Source organism: Nipponia nippon, unplaced genomic scaffold (genome assembly GCF_047370975.1).
Source record: "Nipponia nippon isolate SJK-2023a ecotype South Korea unplaced genomic scaffold, ASM4737097v1 scaffold_4, whole genome shotgun sequence".
NCBI lineage: Eukaryota > Metazoa > Chordata > Aves > Pelecaniformes > Threskiornithidae > Nipponia > Nipponia nippon.
This window is the reverse complement of record NW_028262358.1, coordinates 59,217,610-59,236,206: the sequence shown is the minus strand read 5'-3', so window position 1 is coordinate 59,236,206 and position 18,597 is coordinate 59,217,610. Positions and strand designations below refer to the sequence as shown.

The window sequence follows — 18,597 nt, the reverse complement described above, 5'->3', positions numbered from 1 at the left end:
GTAATTTTTTGAATGAACCTGATACAAATATATACATGAATCTGTCTCTTGTCTATAAATATAAAAGTCTGTATAATTTACAATACACCTACGCACCTGCATATAGACAAAGCATGTGGAACAATTATAAATATTTATCCCCTGCTCCCTTTTTTCCTTAAAAACAGATTGCTATTAATGTTAACACAAGAACCAAAACCATCCACCTCTAAATCTTTGGTGCGGCTTATGTCAAAAGGGCGACATACATTAGAGTCCAATGATTAAGTAGCACAGAAGACAAGAAAAACCACATTCTGTCTTTGGTTTTAATATCAGCACATACAATGTCATTCCACCCACTAACCCAACAGCAGAGCTTTGATTTGGACAGATTCTTTTCAAAGAGCATATCCAAACGCAGCCTAACTAAAAAGCAGAAACAGACTAAGTCCTCACACCTGGTCAAGACACTCTGTATGCTACTGGGCATCATCTGCACTTCCCATGAAGTGTTATACAGAGAAAGAGATAGGTGCCAGGAAGATGGTAAAGCACAGCTGAAATATCAGCTTTTACCAACAGATTTATCCCTTTCAGAAAAAATAAATGGAAAAGATTTTGTATCGTTGTAGTCAGAACAATGCCTTGCACTCTGAAGTTACAGTATGTTACTGCAGGGCATGTTAACATTTTTCTGAGAAGTCCCACTTGCCCCCTTTTCTAACAAAATTAAAGTGTTTTCTAGAGATGACAGCTATCCCCTGCCACGGGCCATTCCAGTTTGCAGCTTCTGAAAAACTGGCAGGCTTCAACTGAGCTCCTCTCTCACTCCCCTGCCTTTCCATCAGTCTTCCAAGCCAGACTTTAATACTGTGTAAAAGCAGTCAACCATCACAATTTTTAACTCCCTTAACACACATTTATTCAATTTGCCTGGAAACTGGGAGGTGCTGGGGAATGTAGGAGAAAACAGGCCAAACCAAAACCAGACCCATTTCCAGAGAACCTCTCCACGATCAGCCTCATGTACGTGAAGTTACTAGAAAGACTCCAACAGATCCCAAACATATTTGGGTTAGTCCTGAGCCTCCTTCATACCGCCCTGTCAAATTTCAAGTAGAAATACTAACAAAAAAAAAAGATTGCTATCGTTTCCTTTAAAGTGTAACACACATTTTGCTTACCTCGCTGTTGTGGCCCCTCAAATTGAAGTTGATTCTCTGAGGGGTGTTCCGGTCCCTCCTGCAATGGCTGGAAGTAAAAGTGACGCCTACAACTCCTCTGCCATTGCCTGTTGCCAACCAGCCTTCCTCATAGTACCGCCTCCTGCACACCGGTTTCTCCTTCTCACTTTTGGGGACTCTCCCTTTCCAGGAGAGGCAGAGGATGTTGGAATCGCTGCAAAGAACAGGCCCATGTTCCACTGCTGCATACATGCTTTTTAAATATTTTATTTTTTGACATAAGAAAGTAATATGTCTAGTGCACAAAATTTAAATCAATTTTTTTTTTTTTTATTGATAAGACTGACCTGGGATAGATCATTGAAAGGGAGGAGGATGGGGTCAGTGTTTATAAATATCCACCAAATGCATAGTGAAAAATTCCTCTATAAAAGATGATGGCAGTTGGCTAAGAAAAAGTAACACTTAAAAAAAAATTCAGGTTCATTTTTTTTTTGAGTCTGTAGAGTGAGGGTGCACTTATCCTTTGGAGAAACAGCTACTTCATAAGAGGCGCTCAAGAAATGGTTAAGTCATCTTTTTGCTCAACTTGATATAATCTTTATACAGCCTGAGATTCCAGTTTAACGTAATGCAATTCCAGAGACAAAGAGTTGCAAATGTGTAGGTTTCAAGTAACTTAAGGCTTTTAAGATTTCCTCCAGTCAGATTTTCTTCAGAAGTTCAGTTGCAGAAATTTAAACACACGCACGTACATATATATGTATATATATGACATTCATCTTTTCCAAGCTGCCCTCTGGCATATCTTTTCCATCTGATGTATTTCTGCTGCTAAAGCTGAAAGAGATTGCATAAAGGGAAAAAAAGGCACACAAACCGTGCGAAACAACAGACCCGAACTTGTGCAGGCACTGGTGTGCCAGGCCAGCTGGGAAATCCCTCTTGGTACTGAACCGCTCGTTGGACTCAAAAGTTTTTGCAATCCAAAGCCAATCCAATTTTCATTGCAGCACTTTTTTTCCACCAGAGACCCAACACAGCCTGAACTGTTTATCACGCTATCTTGCCTGCTTTCCCACTTTTTGCTGCCACACACGAATGAAAAAGAAACCCCTCTTCATTTATAGCAGAATCAAAAATGCCTTAAAGCTTTTAGCTTTCAAAGCAGATAAGTTTGCCTCAGGTGAACCATGAAGTTCTCTCTCCTCCGAAACAGGCTAAAATGTCAAGCTGTTTTTCCTTTACTTTTCCCTTTTTTCTGCTACAAGGAATCACAGACTTTTCATCCTACCGTAAAAAACAAATGCCAGAATTAAAGCACATCAAGTAAGCACTCTTTCAAAATCTTCTAAAATTCAAAGAAGGAAGAAATATAATCATCTAAAAAAGAAAGAGAAGCAGCATTAAAAATCTGACTTCCTGGGTTCACTATTTCTCTAGGTATTTTCCTTGATTGTTTGATTGGATCTTTCCTTCTTGATGCTTGTCTACAGCACAGATTCATAGTTCCAGACACAACATTTGCAGCTGTACAAGAAGGAAACATATGAAGTATTCCAATTGTTTTATTTGAATAACATTTATGAGCTCAATTAATTAGTATTTATACCACACTAAGTGAAAAGAGGAAAAAGGAGAGGGAGAAAGAATATGCAAGTTTGATGACCTGGTTAACTCAAGAAGGACGACGAGGTTTGCTCAGTTCAGTGCCCAGACTTGTCCCATAGTTCCTCAACTTTTTTACTTCCAGTCATCATTACTCAACATATGGTCACGATTTATTAGTCCATTCACAATCTATTGAGCCCAAATCAAAATGTGCCAAAGACCATACATTATTCCTCTGCAACAACAAAATCAGTTTCCTCTACCCTCTGTATTCTTCCGTTTCCCTCGCAGCTATTGATTTAGATTGTGGAGGTATTTAGTAGGCTTTTTCTGTGCAGAGCGTGTTTTTTCTTCCTCTTCTTGCAAACCTTTTTCACCAGTGAAGACCATGTGGAAAGTTGAACATTACTGGCAGGTGTCTTTCCATGGGTTACCGATTCCTGTGCTGCAAAGGTGCTCCATCTGGTTCTCAAATTAAATTTCATCAATTGCGAAGCTCTCAGGAATATGCAAGAGTAAGTCTATGTGATGACAAAAACATGTGCGTTTTCATGTACATGCAGTGCACACACCAGCTCACTCAATCTGGTACTCAGAGCTGCATCTGCCTTTTCAGTTTAGCTGTGGTAATCTTGTGAGATGCCCGTCATTGAAAGCTTGAAATCCCTGGATTCTTCCAACTCTGCAAGACAAAGCACATACACATACAAAAAAAAGAAAAAAAAAAGTTAATAAAATAAGCCACAAAACAATTTAAAGGACTATTGTTACGGTAATCAAAGCATTATGATTAAGGATTTTATGTCAGGCTCCTATAAAATATCTACATTATATATAGATACATGCAATATTCAGACACACACACATATGTATCTGATACACACACAAATACAAACTACAAAATTTTCTTTTTCATTTCCAAAGTTCCCAAAACTTTCACAATTGACAGGTATAACTAATGAAATATATCCAGGAAGGATAGGGGGGGGGGGGGGGGGCACGGGGAGGAACTTTCTTTTGGCCACAGTCACTGGGGCAAGCTCTTAAACAAAGATTCCACAACTTTGGAGTGAGGGTAGGGAAGGGAGGTCTCAATGACAGAGCAGACACAGAGTTAGACCCCGAGGCACACGAACAGAATCACAGAATGGCTGAGGTTGGAAGGGACCTCTGGACATTATCTGGTCCAGCCACCCTGCTCAAGCAGGGTCACCTAGAGCCAGTTGCCCAGGACTGGAACAAGGAGGCTTTTGAGTATCTCCAAGGATGGAGACTCCACAACGTCCCTGGGCAACCTGTGCCAGTGCTCAGTCACCCTCACAGTAAAGGAGTGTTTCCTGATGTTCACAGGGAACCTCCTGTGTTTCACGTTGTGCCCATTGCCTCTAGTCCTGTCACTGGGCACCACTGTAAAGAGCCTGGCTCCCTCATCTTCATTCCCTCCCATCAAGTGTTCATACTCCTTGAAAAGATCTCCCTGAGCCTTTTCTTCTCCAGGGTGAACAGTCCCAGCTCTCTCAGACTTTCCTCATGTGAAAGATGGTCCAAACCATGAAAGTACAGTGCTAAACTTATCAGTCTCAAAGGAGACTGAGAAGATTCCTCTGCTTTAAAGAGATCTGAGGTACTCCAAAATTAAAGCTTAGAAGTTTGAATCAGTACAGATGAATTTTAAAGACTACTCAAATGCTGCATAAGTCTCCATTTGAAAAGGGGGGTGGTGGTGGAGGGGTGGAATTACCCAAATTCAGTTATATACAGAAGACTGTAAATAGAGTAGAAGAGACCAAGCAAAAGGCTGTCCAGGATATTCCAAAAGTTGTATCTGAAGTGCACACATACGCACAGTTATTGCATCTATACAGTTACTGCTAAAGAGAGCTCATTTAAATTAAGAATTGCATCCATGACATTCATCAGAGCTGTAAAAATGGTCTTGTCTATATTACATACGGCACTGTACTAACCTCTCATTTTGAGTAATTAACCACCTTTTTCAGTCTAGCATACATGTACCAATAAGATTTTTTTTTAAAAGAGAAAAAGATAAGAAAACAAATTTATAGATATAAAGGCAAGGTCATAAAATAGTTTACAACACTATTTGCCTAGCACACTTATCAGGAACACTGTCTGTGAGGTTTGGTGAGTCACTACCAGAACTTCTCAGCATTACAACTAACCAAAGATTTCAAAATAATGGCTGCTACCAGTTCTTTTCATCATAGCATGAAGATATGAGAAATGTCACCCAGATTTTCCAGATTTATGGTGCTTCTTAATTACAGTCCAAAGAAAGTTCATATAAAGGAAAATTCAGGAAAACTTTCAGAACACAATGGTTTGAAGAAGAATTTCTGCATTTATCCCATAAGCAAACTTGATCCCGTGAGGGGTCAGTGCTATTATTTCCATACCCACTGGGGTCTTCCTAACAAACATCTGCATTCAAGAGTTGACATTTTATATTAGTGGCATATGAATTATGATGCAAGCCTTTACTAATCCTACAGAGAAACAAAAAAACCTGGTTTACCGAGAAAACAGAAAGTCTCTGAAACAGCAATTAGAGCGGCATGAGTTAAGCATTAAACAGAATTGTTTGAACTGTGCAAGTACCATGACTTTACAAGTGGATTTTAAAACACAGACAACTATAGATGCAGTGGCTTTGCACAAAATCTGTATGCAATTTCTGTCCTTATTCACTGCATATAAAATTAACAAGTTTGAGAAAAGGATTCTTCTGCATCTTGGCCAATAACCTTCTCTCACCTGAGTCCTGTTTACCATCACTTTCAAGATTAGACAAACCAAAGGCTTCTCCTCTTAAAAATATCCTAACTGCGTTAGGAATGCTGGACAGGGAGCAAGGAAAATCTAAACTACAAATGGAATAAAGTCAGTCATTATTCAAATACCTCTCTCTCAATACAATACACCCTACAAGAATATTTTACCTTTAAATCACTGAGAGTCAACACTTCCTTTATGTTGTACTTATATTCAGTAGACAAGCTAAAAAATACTTTTAAGACTGTAGTGTCAAACACTCAAAAGATAAACTGAATTAAGATTACATATATTATATATTAAGAGTTAATTCTTTCCATTCCTCTCTCCATTTTCACCCACTTGGTATTTCCTAAGAAATAACCTAATTAAAAGATTCAGATGCTAGTCTTCCCTCAAGAAAATCAGTAACTAATTCAGAAAAACACCCTCCCCTTCTTCCTCCATTACAGCAGTCCCACAGTTCTGCTCTTTTTCACATGTTTAAACCAAGCTTTTTGCCTTCTTTTTCCCCACCATGAAACACAAGGGTAATGGTTACTACCTCTATTGTTAAGCACGTGTAAGAGTCAAGGATAAAAAGCATTGTAGAAGAACTAGGTGTTACTTGCACCATCTTACCACTAGTCTGAATTCAGTTTGAGCTCCCCATATAAAGAGAACTTGGCTTTAATAAAGGGAGGTGCTACTTGAACTCATCCCCTAATACTGTTTTGAGTCTAAGCCCAGTGATGTAAAACATTTCTTAAGTACAGATACCTAATGAGACAAAAACATATTAGACCTGTGACACAGGAAGGAAGGGTCTACGAGTATTTTAGCTGATTTCGCTTTGAAAGCATAGCTCTTCTCGAATGCAAAACCAGCAACAAGTTATGTTTCCACATTATAGACATAAATTTAGGTATTAATTTTACAAAATGAGCTTATTAACAGTGGCTTTCATATTTTAGTGTCAATATTTAACTCATCATTTTTACCTCTTAACTGTTCCCATTAACTCACATAAAGCGTAAGTGTTAAGCCACAGTTGGACAACGAGAAAAATATTTGCTTGTTCTCATGCATCTTTCATTGAGGTGTCTCTTTTGTTGACAGAAAGAAGTCATGCACAGCCAAGTGTACCAATACTGCAGCAAGCTCTTCAGCATTTTATGTTTATTCAAAACCCCACTCTCCAAGGCTCCAGAGCAGAGTATCTGAAGGTGAGGACAGAAGGAGACTGGGAGGAGAAGGACAGCAGAGAAGGAAAATTTAGGTGAGTAAACATTATGTCTAAATTATTATCTTAAAAAAAACAAACCAAAAAAGGACTCACAGCCTGCATTTTGAAGATTGTGACTGCCCAAACATCTTATGGAAAGAAACACAAGCTACAGAGTCTTTGAAAAGTCAGGCTACCACGTTTCAGGATTTTTCAGCCTAACCAGATTTCCTTCCTGTCAAACTTGCATGAGGTCAAAGGACACTGCAGTTTTCCCTCCCTTTACAGTCTAAGAAGGGAAAAAAATACACTAGTATCCATGAAGACAGCAAGATACTCTAAAAAAATGCGAGATCATGAACTTGCATTTTGTTCTGAAGGTTCAAACCACAACTGGTTCTGCACAAGCTGATGGCAGATGATCCCACCAGCTATCAAATGGTCACTGTGGGAGTAACCTTCAACATTACTGATGAACACTATACTACAAAATTGGCACATTCTGTAATGCAGTCACTATATTATGGGCTAAATACTATAGAGCTAGAAGCTGGCAAGATGATACATTTTGTTGTTTGTTTAGTCCAACTTATAAAGTAATATAAATTATTAAATAATCCTATCGAAAAGGAAAGAAAATGATTTAACAAAATTAACTACTGAATTCCTCAAAGGCTGAAGTACATACAAGAAAAGATAACTGGTTTGGAGGTAAAAGGATTTTTTTTTTCCATTAAAAAAGGCCGATTCCATAGGGAGAAAATGTAATTTTGACCTGAATAAGTACTGGTTTTCCTCCTCTTTCACTCACCTCTTCTCATTATCTTTGCTTTATTCACCTTCCATTGTGGTTTAAGTCATTGAGGTTAACACCTTTCTTTCATATTACACAACAATACAAAATTAATTTGGAGGACATGATTCTAAACAAATACCAATAAGCTAACTAGTGGTTGTTCCTCACCCCTAGAAAAATGAAGGAAGAGCAGAGAGGAAAAAAAAAAAGTTAGAAGATGCTTGATTTTTGTTCTGTTTGTTCTTAAATGGTTTTCTCTCCACAATGTTTGCCCTTGGGTAATTCTAGAAGCTCTTCCCCTGCTCAGGGACAGCTGCATGGCCTGGGCAAGACAGTCAGTCATGCTAATCAGAGATGTAAAGAGATCTGCAACCCCAGCACAGCTGCAGAGAAACAGATATGTAACAAAGGTGTAAGCCAGGCACTGTGATAATAACTGCCAGCCCATTAATACAGACACTGTGTATCGTTAAGCAAATAAAACTCACAGAAAATGTATTTGTTGGCATAGTGAGAGAAGCGAAGCTTGTATTAGCAGCTGTTCAGCAGACACTCACTGTGAATAGTGACAAAATTTATTTCAATGCAATACTCCGACAAACTTACAACCATCTCCTCCACCACATTACACTCAGAGAAGTGAATATAAAAAATAGTAGTAGCTGATCGGCATTTCTGATGTGCTGAATGACCCTCTTGGGTTCTTGTAATAGGGGAGAAGGCAATATATGTATGTTGTATACATTTTTTTAAAGTGCAAGATCTTTTTTCATGTATAGCTGTCTTATATGAAAAATAAGGGAAATATTTGTATTATTTCTAGAACTATTATATACACTCCACTTTCAATGCTTGATGCTACACCATCAGATTAAATGGGAGTTAAATTAAAAAATACAGTTAGAAAGAACAAGTAAGAAACAAATTTAAAAATGCCTTCAGGAAAAATATTTTCAAGAAAAACACCAAGGGTCCTCAGCAAACCGTTAGAAGCTATTAATTGTGAGTTGCCAAATTTATACACACTCTCCAAAAGGTGGAGGCCTGAAGACATGAAATACAGTGAATTGTTAAAAACCCAGCCTATGGAGGAAGTGAGGTAAACAGTTATGCTGTTCACGGGGAAAGAAGTTAGAAAAGATAAAAGCACTGCAGAACAGACTCAGCCCCAAAACTAAGGCTATTTGAGCTTAACAGAACCTATCAAAACATGCAAGAAATAGAGTACCTAACTTAGGTGTAGGGCTTTATTTGGTTTTGGTTTGTTTTTTTAAACACTTTCTTTACCAACTATATACTTTAGGTGAATAAATATTATATTGAGTTGTGGAAGAACTGCTGCAAGTCCCTTTAATCAGTTACTGGTCAAACACACTCATGGGATATTTCTGAGTCAAGTAATTCTAGATCTGTTATGCTTATATGGCAGGGAAGCAAACCAGAAAAATAATTGAAGGCTAGACTTCACAATACCAAGCATTCAGCTGCAAGACAAACGGAAGATGTTTCTGCTCCCACAGCCCTCATCACTTCTTGCTCAGCCCCTAGCACAGCCCCTCACTTAAGCCAGGATGATTGCTCAAGGTGCTACACTCCAAACTACATCAGAGAAACGATCCAATTAAAAATTTCAGAAATGAAGATTCACAACAGCTTAACCAATATAAATCTGGTTTGCTAGATTCATCCACACTCTCAGCTTCCCTTGTTACAAGCCATACAAGCCTCCAGCCTCTCCTAACGCAAGCACCAGCACTCTTCCAATCGTGCAGTTCAGGAAGCTGATCTTGCCAAAAACTTGCCCTCCAAAAACAGCAATCGATTTTAAGGGAGCTTCCCTTAGTGAGCTCACCATGCACGTGCAGCGGCACTATTGCCAGTTTAAGAAAGAGGGTGTGAGGTATGGCATCACAGCAGCCTAGATTTCAATCAGTTTGTACTGTGCTCAAAAACTTTTTCTTTTTTGTTTTAAGTTGAATCAATCCCCGACACAGTCCCAACATGGTCCCACGTTCAGCTGCACTGGCAAAATGGAAAAAGTGGATCTGTACAGCACAAGTGAGAAACAGAAGGGAGGAGTACTTGCAACTAGTATTGCCACTTGAAGGCTTCTGATGACTAATTTTGGGCAGAGTATTTTTGAACTCAAGGGTTTGCCCTCAGAAAGGAGGGAAGCAAAGTTTGTCTCTTAAGAATGAATTTAAGATGGCTACTGCAATGTCTTGGAGCCAAGGCTACCCATCAGCCGTGAAAATATGCCTCATTTTCAAATAAATTCAAGTGGGCTGAAATACTTCAGAGAGATGTTGAAAGACCTGTTTCAGAAAAGAAAAATGTACAAATAAAACATATTAGCCTTTTAAGCAAATTGGAGATTTACACCATGAAACACGCATTCAAAATCCCTAAAGATTAAAAGACATGTGAAATGTGACCAAGAAATTCACTTCACTTAGAGTGAAGAGTGAATCTTCTCTCTCAAGGAAGGGCTGCAGTCCTTGTAGCACAAACACTTACACAATGTATACTTCAGGGGACATTTACTTAAAAAGTGGTAACAACTGTGTCTTGTTAATGACATTCAAAGATCTTCAAAGGAGGGAGCCCCAGCTCTTACCATCTCTATTCTATTGAACTGACTGCGCTGACCTTGCCTGTAATTACAGAGCAATTTCTTTCCCGTAGGAACATTCTGCAGCCTGCAAACATCCCTCGAGCCTGCAGCAGTTCCAGCTAGTTCCTAATTATCTCCAATATCTGCCCACAGGCTCTTTGAATACTTTCTTATGAACATACATTGAAGTTTTGATATCCTCCCCCAAAATCCCAATACACCTTTGTATGTGACACATGCACTGCAACACTGGAAATAAAATGAGAAGTAGGAGGGGGAGACAAAAGGAGAAGATAACAGAAGCCACCAGTTTTTAAAATTCAGAAGAGCCCCATAAACAAGAATTATTTCTGTTGGACAGCAGGACATATTTCAGTGAGAAATCTGATCATCTCTACAGAGCAGTTTGAGCGCGGCGTGTTGCAGCAGGGAAGGACGCTGCGTCAGCCTGCAGGGAGGGAGCTCCTGGTGACACCCGCAAGCTGCATCACAGGTGTGAAGTGGATTGCGGGTATGAGCTTCCCACCGCGCAGCCCTTTGCTCACCACAGGCTGCACGCTTAGAGCTGCGAAGCAAGGCACTTCTCACATCGGAGACCTTCAATGAGCTGGATTTTTTTTTTTTTAAATACATAGAGACAAAGAGTTGCAGTTTTCAAAGAACTCAGGTTTCTCGGTCTTTGGCTTTGTGATCAAGAACTTAACTCTAGTCCTGACTGTCCCTCAAATGTGCTGTAACTGAAGATTCCAGTCTGTATTGGAGGACTTGCACCCACCTCACAACCACTGCTCAGAGGTCTAGATGGAGAGGAGGGATACTCCTGCCCTCACGTAAGAGAGATGCAAAGCTAAGGAACAGCTTCACCTCCTCCCCATACCTGTCCCCTTTTTGCTTCAAGTTCCATGTTTTTTCCTTGAGGTTCTGGAAGGTTGTGCTAAGGTCTCCGGGTTAAAAGAATATAATATCATGAAGACAGACAGACTCAAAGAGTGGTTGCCTCAGAGCAACCTTGACAAGTGACAGTCACTGAAGAGCCCTTTATAAGAGTTGGGAGCTTTAAATGAATGCTTGCAGCAAAGCAAAAAGTTCTGTATAGACGTGTGTTGTTTCATTAGCAAGACTCATGAGGGCATGAGATTAGCTGCATACATATGTGCTCAGTTAAGTGAACGATGTTTTTGAGCTGCTCTGTCTGCATTAATATGCCAAGTGTTGACTCGTCACCCGTACAGACAGAGGCACGGAGGCCAGCAAGAAGCAGGCATCCTCTACGCACAGTCACACTCTGGTGGGAAAGCTGAAGCCAGGAAGGCAAATCTGCACCTAGGTAAATTAGCACAGCAGTCTTGTGTCTAATTATTTTTACTTTGTAGAGGGCATCACAATTATGATTCTATCTTCATCCTGGCCAGATGCTCTTGCTAGACATATGAAAGATTTAGGTACATAAAATATAACATTTTGAAGTGGGGATAAAAAACAGCACTATGCTGTAGTCGCAACCAGCCCTATCATTCTTGCATGACAGTGTGACACTACAGGCTTTCTAGTAAGAAGTCCATAATAGGTAAAAATTGCTGATTACATAAGTATTCAGTGGAAGGACAGCTATCAAGGACAGTGTCTTCTATTTTCTTAAATATGATACAAAAATACGTGTTAAAATGATCACAGATGAAAATGAATGGATGGAAAAAGATTTTCAGAAATTCCAGAAAAATACATTCAAGGAGCTACGTAAGTTATTTTAAGTAAGAATTCTGAACATTTCACTTTAATGCTGTCAATGTAAAAAAAAGAGACTACTCAAATTTTGTTTATAAAATTCACTTCTATAATTAACTAAAAATTTAGTTGAGATGCCAATTCTTCCCATTCAGCTTTGTCAATCTGCAAAGAGCAAGCCTTTGAAATTTATAATTTTTAGTATAAAATTTATTGATTTTATATTGTATTGATACACCTATTTCTTAACATGGTAACATCCTAAGATAGCCAGACTTCATGTAATTCATTTAACCCTGTACAACTACCAGATGGTGCTTGCTTCTAACTATAATCTCTACACAGTTACGGAAAATGCTCTTCCATTGAACAAACATTCCGGTTTCACCAAGAAAGTAAACAAATGTTGTAAATCTGTGGGTTTTTTTAAGTAAAAGTAATACTCTCAGTACTTCCTAGCTAGTCCTGTAATTAATTTTATCTCATCTTTTTCCCAGGAAGTTATATAAATGCAGTAACTATCAAACTTCTCAGACCCAATTATTTCTCTTCCTCAATACAAAACTCTCAATGCCTTTCAGCATCTTTATCTAACCTATGCTTATGAGATTTTTTTTTTTTTTTGGTAAAGCTCAGTTTCAGAATCTACAAAGCATGAAAATCAAAAGGGAAGATTCATCATCGCAGTTAAATCTATACCTTTTAGATAAATATTCACACAGAGCTAACGCATTCATATACACACAAGCTAAAGCTATCCACGACTAAACAGAAGGAGAAAAACCACTGGCATTCTTTGTTTGGATTTTCTTCTTTCCCATTGCCAAGTTTCACCTTACTGCCTTTCCCAAGGAGCACAATGATCTTCAGATGAAGATGGTAAACTTTTCAAAACAGCCAGAGAAAAGACTGAAGAATGTCAGCTTCATACTGAAGAATGTCAGCTTCATACATTTTCTACTTCATTTTGAAAACTTGGATCTGGGAAAGTAATATGATTGCACTTAGTAGATTACGTGCTACTTAGCAGGCTGCTTCTGCTAAATCTGACAAATATAGGTCATACTCCTGCACTCATGCTTCGCTCATGCAAAGGTTGCCTTTTTTTTTTTTTTTAATATGACTGTAAATTCTTTAGGATTCTATCATGCTTGCAAGATTCTAGCCGAAAGCAACAATAAGATAAAAGCAATCTGAAGTCATTTCATAAATAATATAATTTTGACCTGAAATTTTAAAGCTATTTTACACAGTAACTTTTTTCCTTCTATGCCTAGAATTACTATATGTTTAGACAAACTTGGTTTAGTACAACCATTTTTTTATTAAATAAGTACTTCACAAAGTACCTCCAGAGCTGTATAAAAGCCTAATATTTACTGTATTAAGTGCTATTTCTGTATGTCTATGCAAAGAAGTGAAAAAGCAGAACAATCAGGGAAAAAAAAAACGGTAACATATAATCCACCCTGATCATTCCCTCTGTAAAACTCAACATCTGTACTGAAGCTTCTTTTTCTGTATTGAAAAAGTCTGCTTGCAAACTGCTCAAGGAAAATTCTGCTGCTTTTTCTGGTAAGCAGCTTGGCAAGGTAACATCATACTCTTGCAGCATCAGTGGTCCCCTTGAGCTTACAAAGTCTATTAAAACAAATTACATGAAAACATCTTTTTCAGGATTTCAATTCTATAGCTTAAGAGGATCAGTATATTCCAGTTTCTTTTTAGATTCAAGGAACATAAGAGTATACTACTTCAGTATCTAATGCTGTCATGACATCTCAATACTTTCTCCATTAACTATGTATTATGCACAGACTGCAGAATAACAGGTTACTAGGAGAAAACTACATGCTTTCTGGCTATTTATATTAGCTAGATTGCAATGAAATCAACACTTCAGCATCTGCTTGAAACAGCCATTACGTTTGATCTGTCATAGATGGATGCACAAAAAAAAATCACTTAGACAAAAAGGTAAAATATACAGTATTCCACACAGCTGATACAAAGCTTCTGAAATTAAGTAACTCAAGAATGACATTTTAAGAAAATTCTACCCCAATAACTAAAATGATATATTACTTTTCACTTACTGTTCTACTGAATGACAGTCTGAAACAAAGACAGCTGATGAACAAACAAATTACAATGTCAGGATACAAAAATTCTATTCCTAACTATTAAAAGAATGAAAAATGAAAATTAAATATGGGAAAATCTAGTTACTCAGTGATTCTAAAACCTGAAATAATACCCAATACAGATGCTGACTTCACTGCATCATCAACCTACCAACTTTGTATTGGGCTGGTTGATTAAAACGATGTAAGATATAAAACCAAAAAAGAAAAATCTGTTATACTTCGTGTATAATCCACAGATTATGTTTGCCTGAAATCATCCTATTTCTTTCTAAAAAGATATAAAACAAGACATTACACCTAAATATCCTGTCTTGCTTATAACCGTACACCACCACAGCAACAGCCGTACTACTGTCACTGCTATTCCTCCTTGTGTCCATATTGCAATGTGTTTCTCTCGTACAAAGGGCTGTGTAATGCTTGCGCCACTGGTCAAAGCAGAATATGGAAATGCTGCTAGGATTATCTGGGAGAAGAATGATGAGTAACCAACTCGTAATATTCCTAGGATGAGCATTTCAGTGCATTAATAGAACCGCAAAGCCATAAGACAGACTAAGGAAATGGCATACACTGTTCCAAACATGTTAAATATACCTTTAAATAACTGTAACACAGACAGCGAATGGATAAATGTTCCACTATAATCTTGAAAAAAGCAAACCCCCAAAGACGATTATCATATAGGAACAAATAATTTTACAAATTAATGCAACTGACAGATTTGTAGTTTGTCAGAGTTTTATCTTCCAAATATTCCCCACATTGTCACTCCTACAGTAAACCATCCAAAATCTATCAGTAAGAATGGGAGTAAACAACATTTTACTGATGGATAACCACAAAACCCATAAACAAATATTCCATCCTTTCCTGTCCATCCCTACTGGACACAAAGTCCTTAACTAAGTAAAACCCACAAGATCCCACACATACATGGCATTTAAGGGGCCTGCTAACAAAGCCAAATTTTCTTCCCCTTGCTCTCAAGAATGATCAAAGCAAAGAACTAGGATTAGGAGCTCTCTAAAACTTCTTTCCTATTTCCATCCATGGAGAGAGAGATACTTTACCCTCAGTATTCCAAGGCAACTATGAATTGTCTGCAATGCCTATCTGGTCCATGTAATTATCTTGCATGTATTAAATTTTTTTTGTTATTTCTACTGGATATCAAGTAGGTAGGAGACAGCATTAACAAAATTAATGGATTTTTTTTTTCCCCTTTAAGGGCAAAATATCAATAAAATGATAATACCCTATCCAATCTATCAGATTTCTTTTTAGCTGCTGAACTACAATTAGCATCTGAAGCAAAGTACTTTCTGAAGTCTTGCAACTCATGTAAGCAAAAAAGGCTGGAGAGCTCATACTATCACCTCATGTCTTATGTTGATTAAAGCTTGAGAAGCTAAAGCTCACATCCAGAAAATACTTTAAATTGATATTTCAGTTGACTGAAACCAGTAACGTGACTTTTTATAAATGTAACTCACAAGCTTTAGTTTGCACTTGTATGTTTACAAATTTTCATTTCAGATGAAGAAGTCCATCTCACAGAGAGCAATATGAACAGTAAAATAAAGCAAGACTGCTAGATTCTAGACAGACATACTAGAGCAATGCAGAGCTGCAGGGATCTGATTACAGACAGTATCTTCTGCTGGGCAGTCAGTCTCGCAGTGAGATGGGGAGCACATACACTGGGATGTTCTACAATAAAACAGTGTTTCTTATACAGAGCCTTACAGATGTCACAGGATTAATCCCTCTCAATGCTCCAACATTTTAATTCATCAAAATTTTTAAGCAGAGCATAGCAAGGCACTTAGAGTTTCATAGCATTCCCCCATGCAACGTGTTCTGCGATTCTTGGATTTGTTGCTCTCCTTGCAAGAGCCAAAAGCCAAGTACAAATCAACTGCTATGGGTTGATAGCCAATGCCCTTTACTGCTGCTTCTCAGAACTGTACCCAGATCAGCCAGAGCTCTAACAGACTAAAAGCAAACCCCACCACCCCTATGACCTACTCCAATTTGCCTTCCTAGATCTGGTTGGCCCTCGTCCCTGTGTTCACTGCTGGGTGCCTGCCTGACGTCTCCTTGCAGACTCAGTTGCCTAAATCATCAGAAAATAAATCTTAAAAAAGTGAGGAGTATTCTGTGGCCTTAGGGACGTGGATCAACTCACTGAAGGGTCAGATGAGTGTCGGAGCTGAAGCAAAGGAGCAGGCAGGACCCACAAGACTTAGGTGCAGGGAGACCTTTCAGAAACAGAAAGATATTAGATTGGCTCAGCTGCACCATGGAACTTTCCCATGGGACAGAGCTGGAGTATCCTCCTTAATACTGAAGGGAAAGATAGCATTGAAATAAGAAGGAAGAATTTACTATTACTGGCTTCCAGTCTGTGCTAAGGTCCTATCACCCACTGAGTGTGGCTCCTGTGATGTTTTCCTGTCCCTTTCCATCTTGCTTCAAAACTTATCTGTTTTGGACCCACAGGAAAAGCCATAACCAACATTCTGGTTTTTGTTCTCGTATTTGAAAATATCCATCAACATTTGGTGAAACACATCTTGTGTCAAACACTTCTCCTGCAGTTCACCGCAGAAGGACAGATACTCAGGTCAGGTTAATTCAAAATGATTTACAGTAACCAAGAATAGTTACTATTTCAATCATCAACCAAGGAAACTTGATTTAAATATGCAATTTTAATTTGAGTTTGCATTTCTACTCCTTTTCTGAAAGAAAGCCTGTTACTAGATAGTAACCTTAAACTGATGTTGATTTGCAAGTAAACATAGCTTATACCTCACATTTGAGATTTCTTTTTGCTAACTGTAATGCTATAACGCATTCACATTTAAGTAATTGCATAATTTAAACACACATTTATTCAGATTGGTGATTTTCATATTTGATGTCAAAGAATGGTAAATGGTCCTTCTCATTTTATGGAGAAGATGTTCTCCAAACTGCCATATATGCACCACTGACACACATATATGGATACGTAACACTGCAAGCACACAAGGTACTCTGAAGTGTTATGAGATCCAGCCTAGCACGAAGTTACCACTGTCAACAGTCAGATCCAATGTCGCCAATGTTGCTGGGGTTAGCAAAAAAAAGTTGCAATATATTAAAGGATTACATTTTAGGATTATCTTCCCAACTCACAACTATGTCAAGTTAGTTTCAAAGGAAACTAGAATTCCGTTTACACAAATCCAAGTTTTACAAGATTTAAAGAATGTTACTAATAAAATAAAACTACACTGAATGTTTTGGATTCATATGCCTCTATTAATCATGTTTTTCATTGAAAACTAAATTTATTTATTTATTTATTATGTATTTTTATTTATTTATTTAATAACATTTTGCAAGAGGAGAACAATCCTTTTCAGTTTCTCCTTTAAAAAAATAATGGGCATAAACTATACTGAAATAAACACACAATTTTCATCTATGCGTACTGAAGAAAATCCGTTGCAAGCTCATCTGCCCCTTCAGTAAACTGAATCCAATTATTTACCCAGCAATTTCCCTTATTTCAGTGATCTCGTGTACTTTAAAGCATCAGCAAAAAATATTTAAGCAATACATACTCATTTATTAGCAAAGCTATTTTATTTAAATTTGACAACTTATGCTAAAGGCTAAATTTACTACAATAGACGTAGGAAAAAAGTTCAACTTAAAAATAGTATCTTTTTATATCCATTTTTAGCTGTCCTGTAAATGCTCTCTAACATATCATAGTAAAAAAAGACTTTTGGTTATGGTATTGTCAGAAAGGCTCCTCCTCCATTACGGACCCATGTCTGCTCTTCCATCACAATGCAAAAAGGTTTAAAAAAAATCTCAGTTTAAAAGCTGACAATGAAGATAAGACCAAGCTAAAAAGCCAAACTCTAAAGTAAATTGCGTGATGTACAGGCACACATTCTCTTCTAATCATTCAGCAGTGGACTGGTGATAGCCTCTACCAGGTACAGCAGGAGAAGACGTATCAAACTGTCGCAGCCAGACTTCGGCACGTTTTGTCTGCTAAAGCTCTTTAGACATACTAGTTTCATTTCTTTAGAACTTCAGGAAAAGACAGTCTTCATACCTCAAAGCTCAACATACACAAGGTTTCAGATGGATGAATATGGCATCAACAATGCATATATCAGGTTCATAATAGAGGAGCTATGTAGAAATTAGTATTTCTACTTCCCCCCCACCCCAAAGCCATCTACGTACGCACACACGAGAAGAAAAACTGTTAATGGTTATTTGCCAAACCCTGCAGTGTCGTATGGCAGCAGTAGGTCAGTCTTTAGAAACTGGCTCCAATCTGACCAGTGACTGATCTGCTCCCTTCTAGCTGAGACATCAGGTCATGACAAACATTATCCCGGTCACACAGCTAACGACAGAGCTGGAGGGAATCCCTCTAAGAGGAAAGCAGAGACACAAGGAGCAAGTTTCCTTCTGGGAAAATGGGGTGAATTAAGGTCATACTGAGAACAGGCAGGTGGTTCACA

The 18,597-nt window shown here is 38.1% G+C and overlaps 1 protein-coding gene across 4 annotated transcripts in view; it reads right to left on the bottom strand.

Moving 5' to 3' along the window:
• Window positions 1-18,597, bottom strand: part of TULP4 (TUB like protein 4) — a 162,337-nt gene that overhangs the window by 130,997 nt on the left and 12,743 nt on the right. For 2 of the 4 annotated variants that reach the window (XM_087774614.1, XM_087774615.1), the window contains exon 2: window positions 1,167-3,459. In XM_087774614.1, the coding sequence (XP_087630740.1) occupies window positions 1,167-1,418 (252 nt within the window). In that variant the 5' untranslated portion in view covers window positions 1,419-3,459. Of the gene's footprint in view, window positions 1-1,166; window positions 3,460-12,743; window positions 12,891-18,597 lie in introns of all 4 variants that reach the window. The other 2 variants (XM_087774618.1, XM_087774616.1) reach the window with 2 other exon arrangements.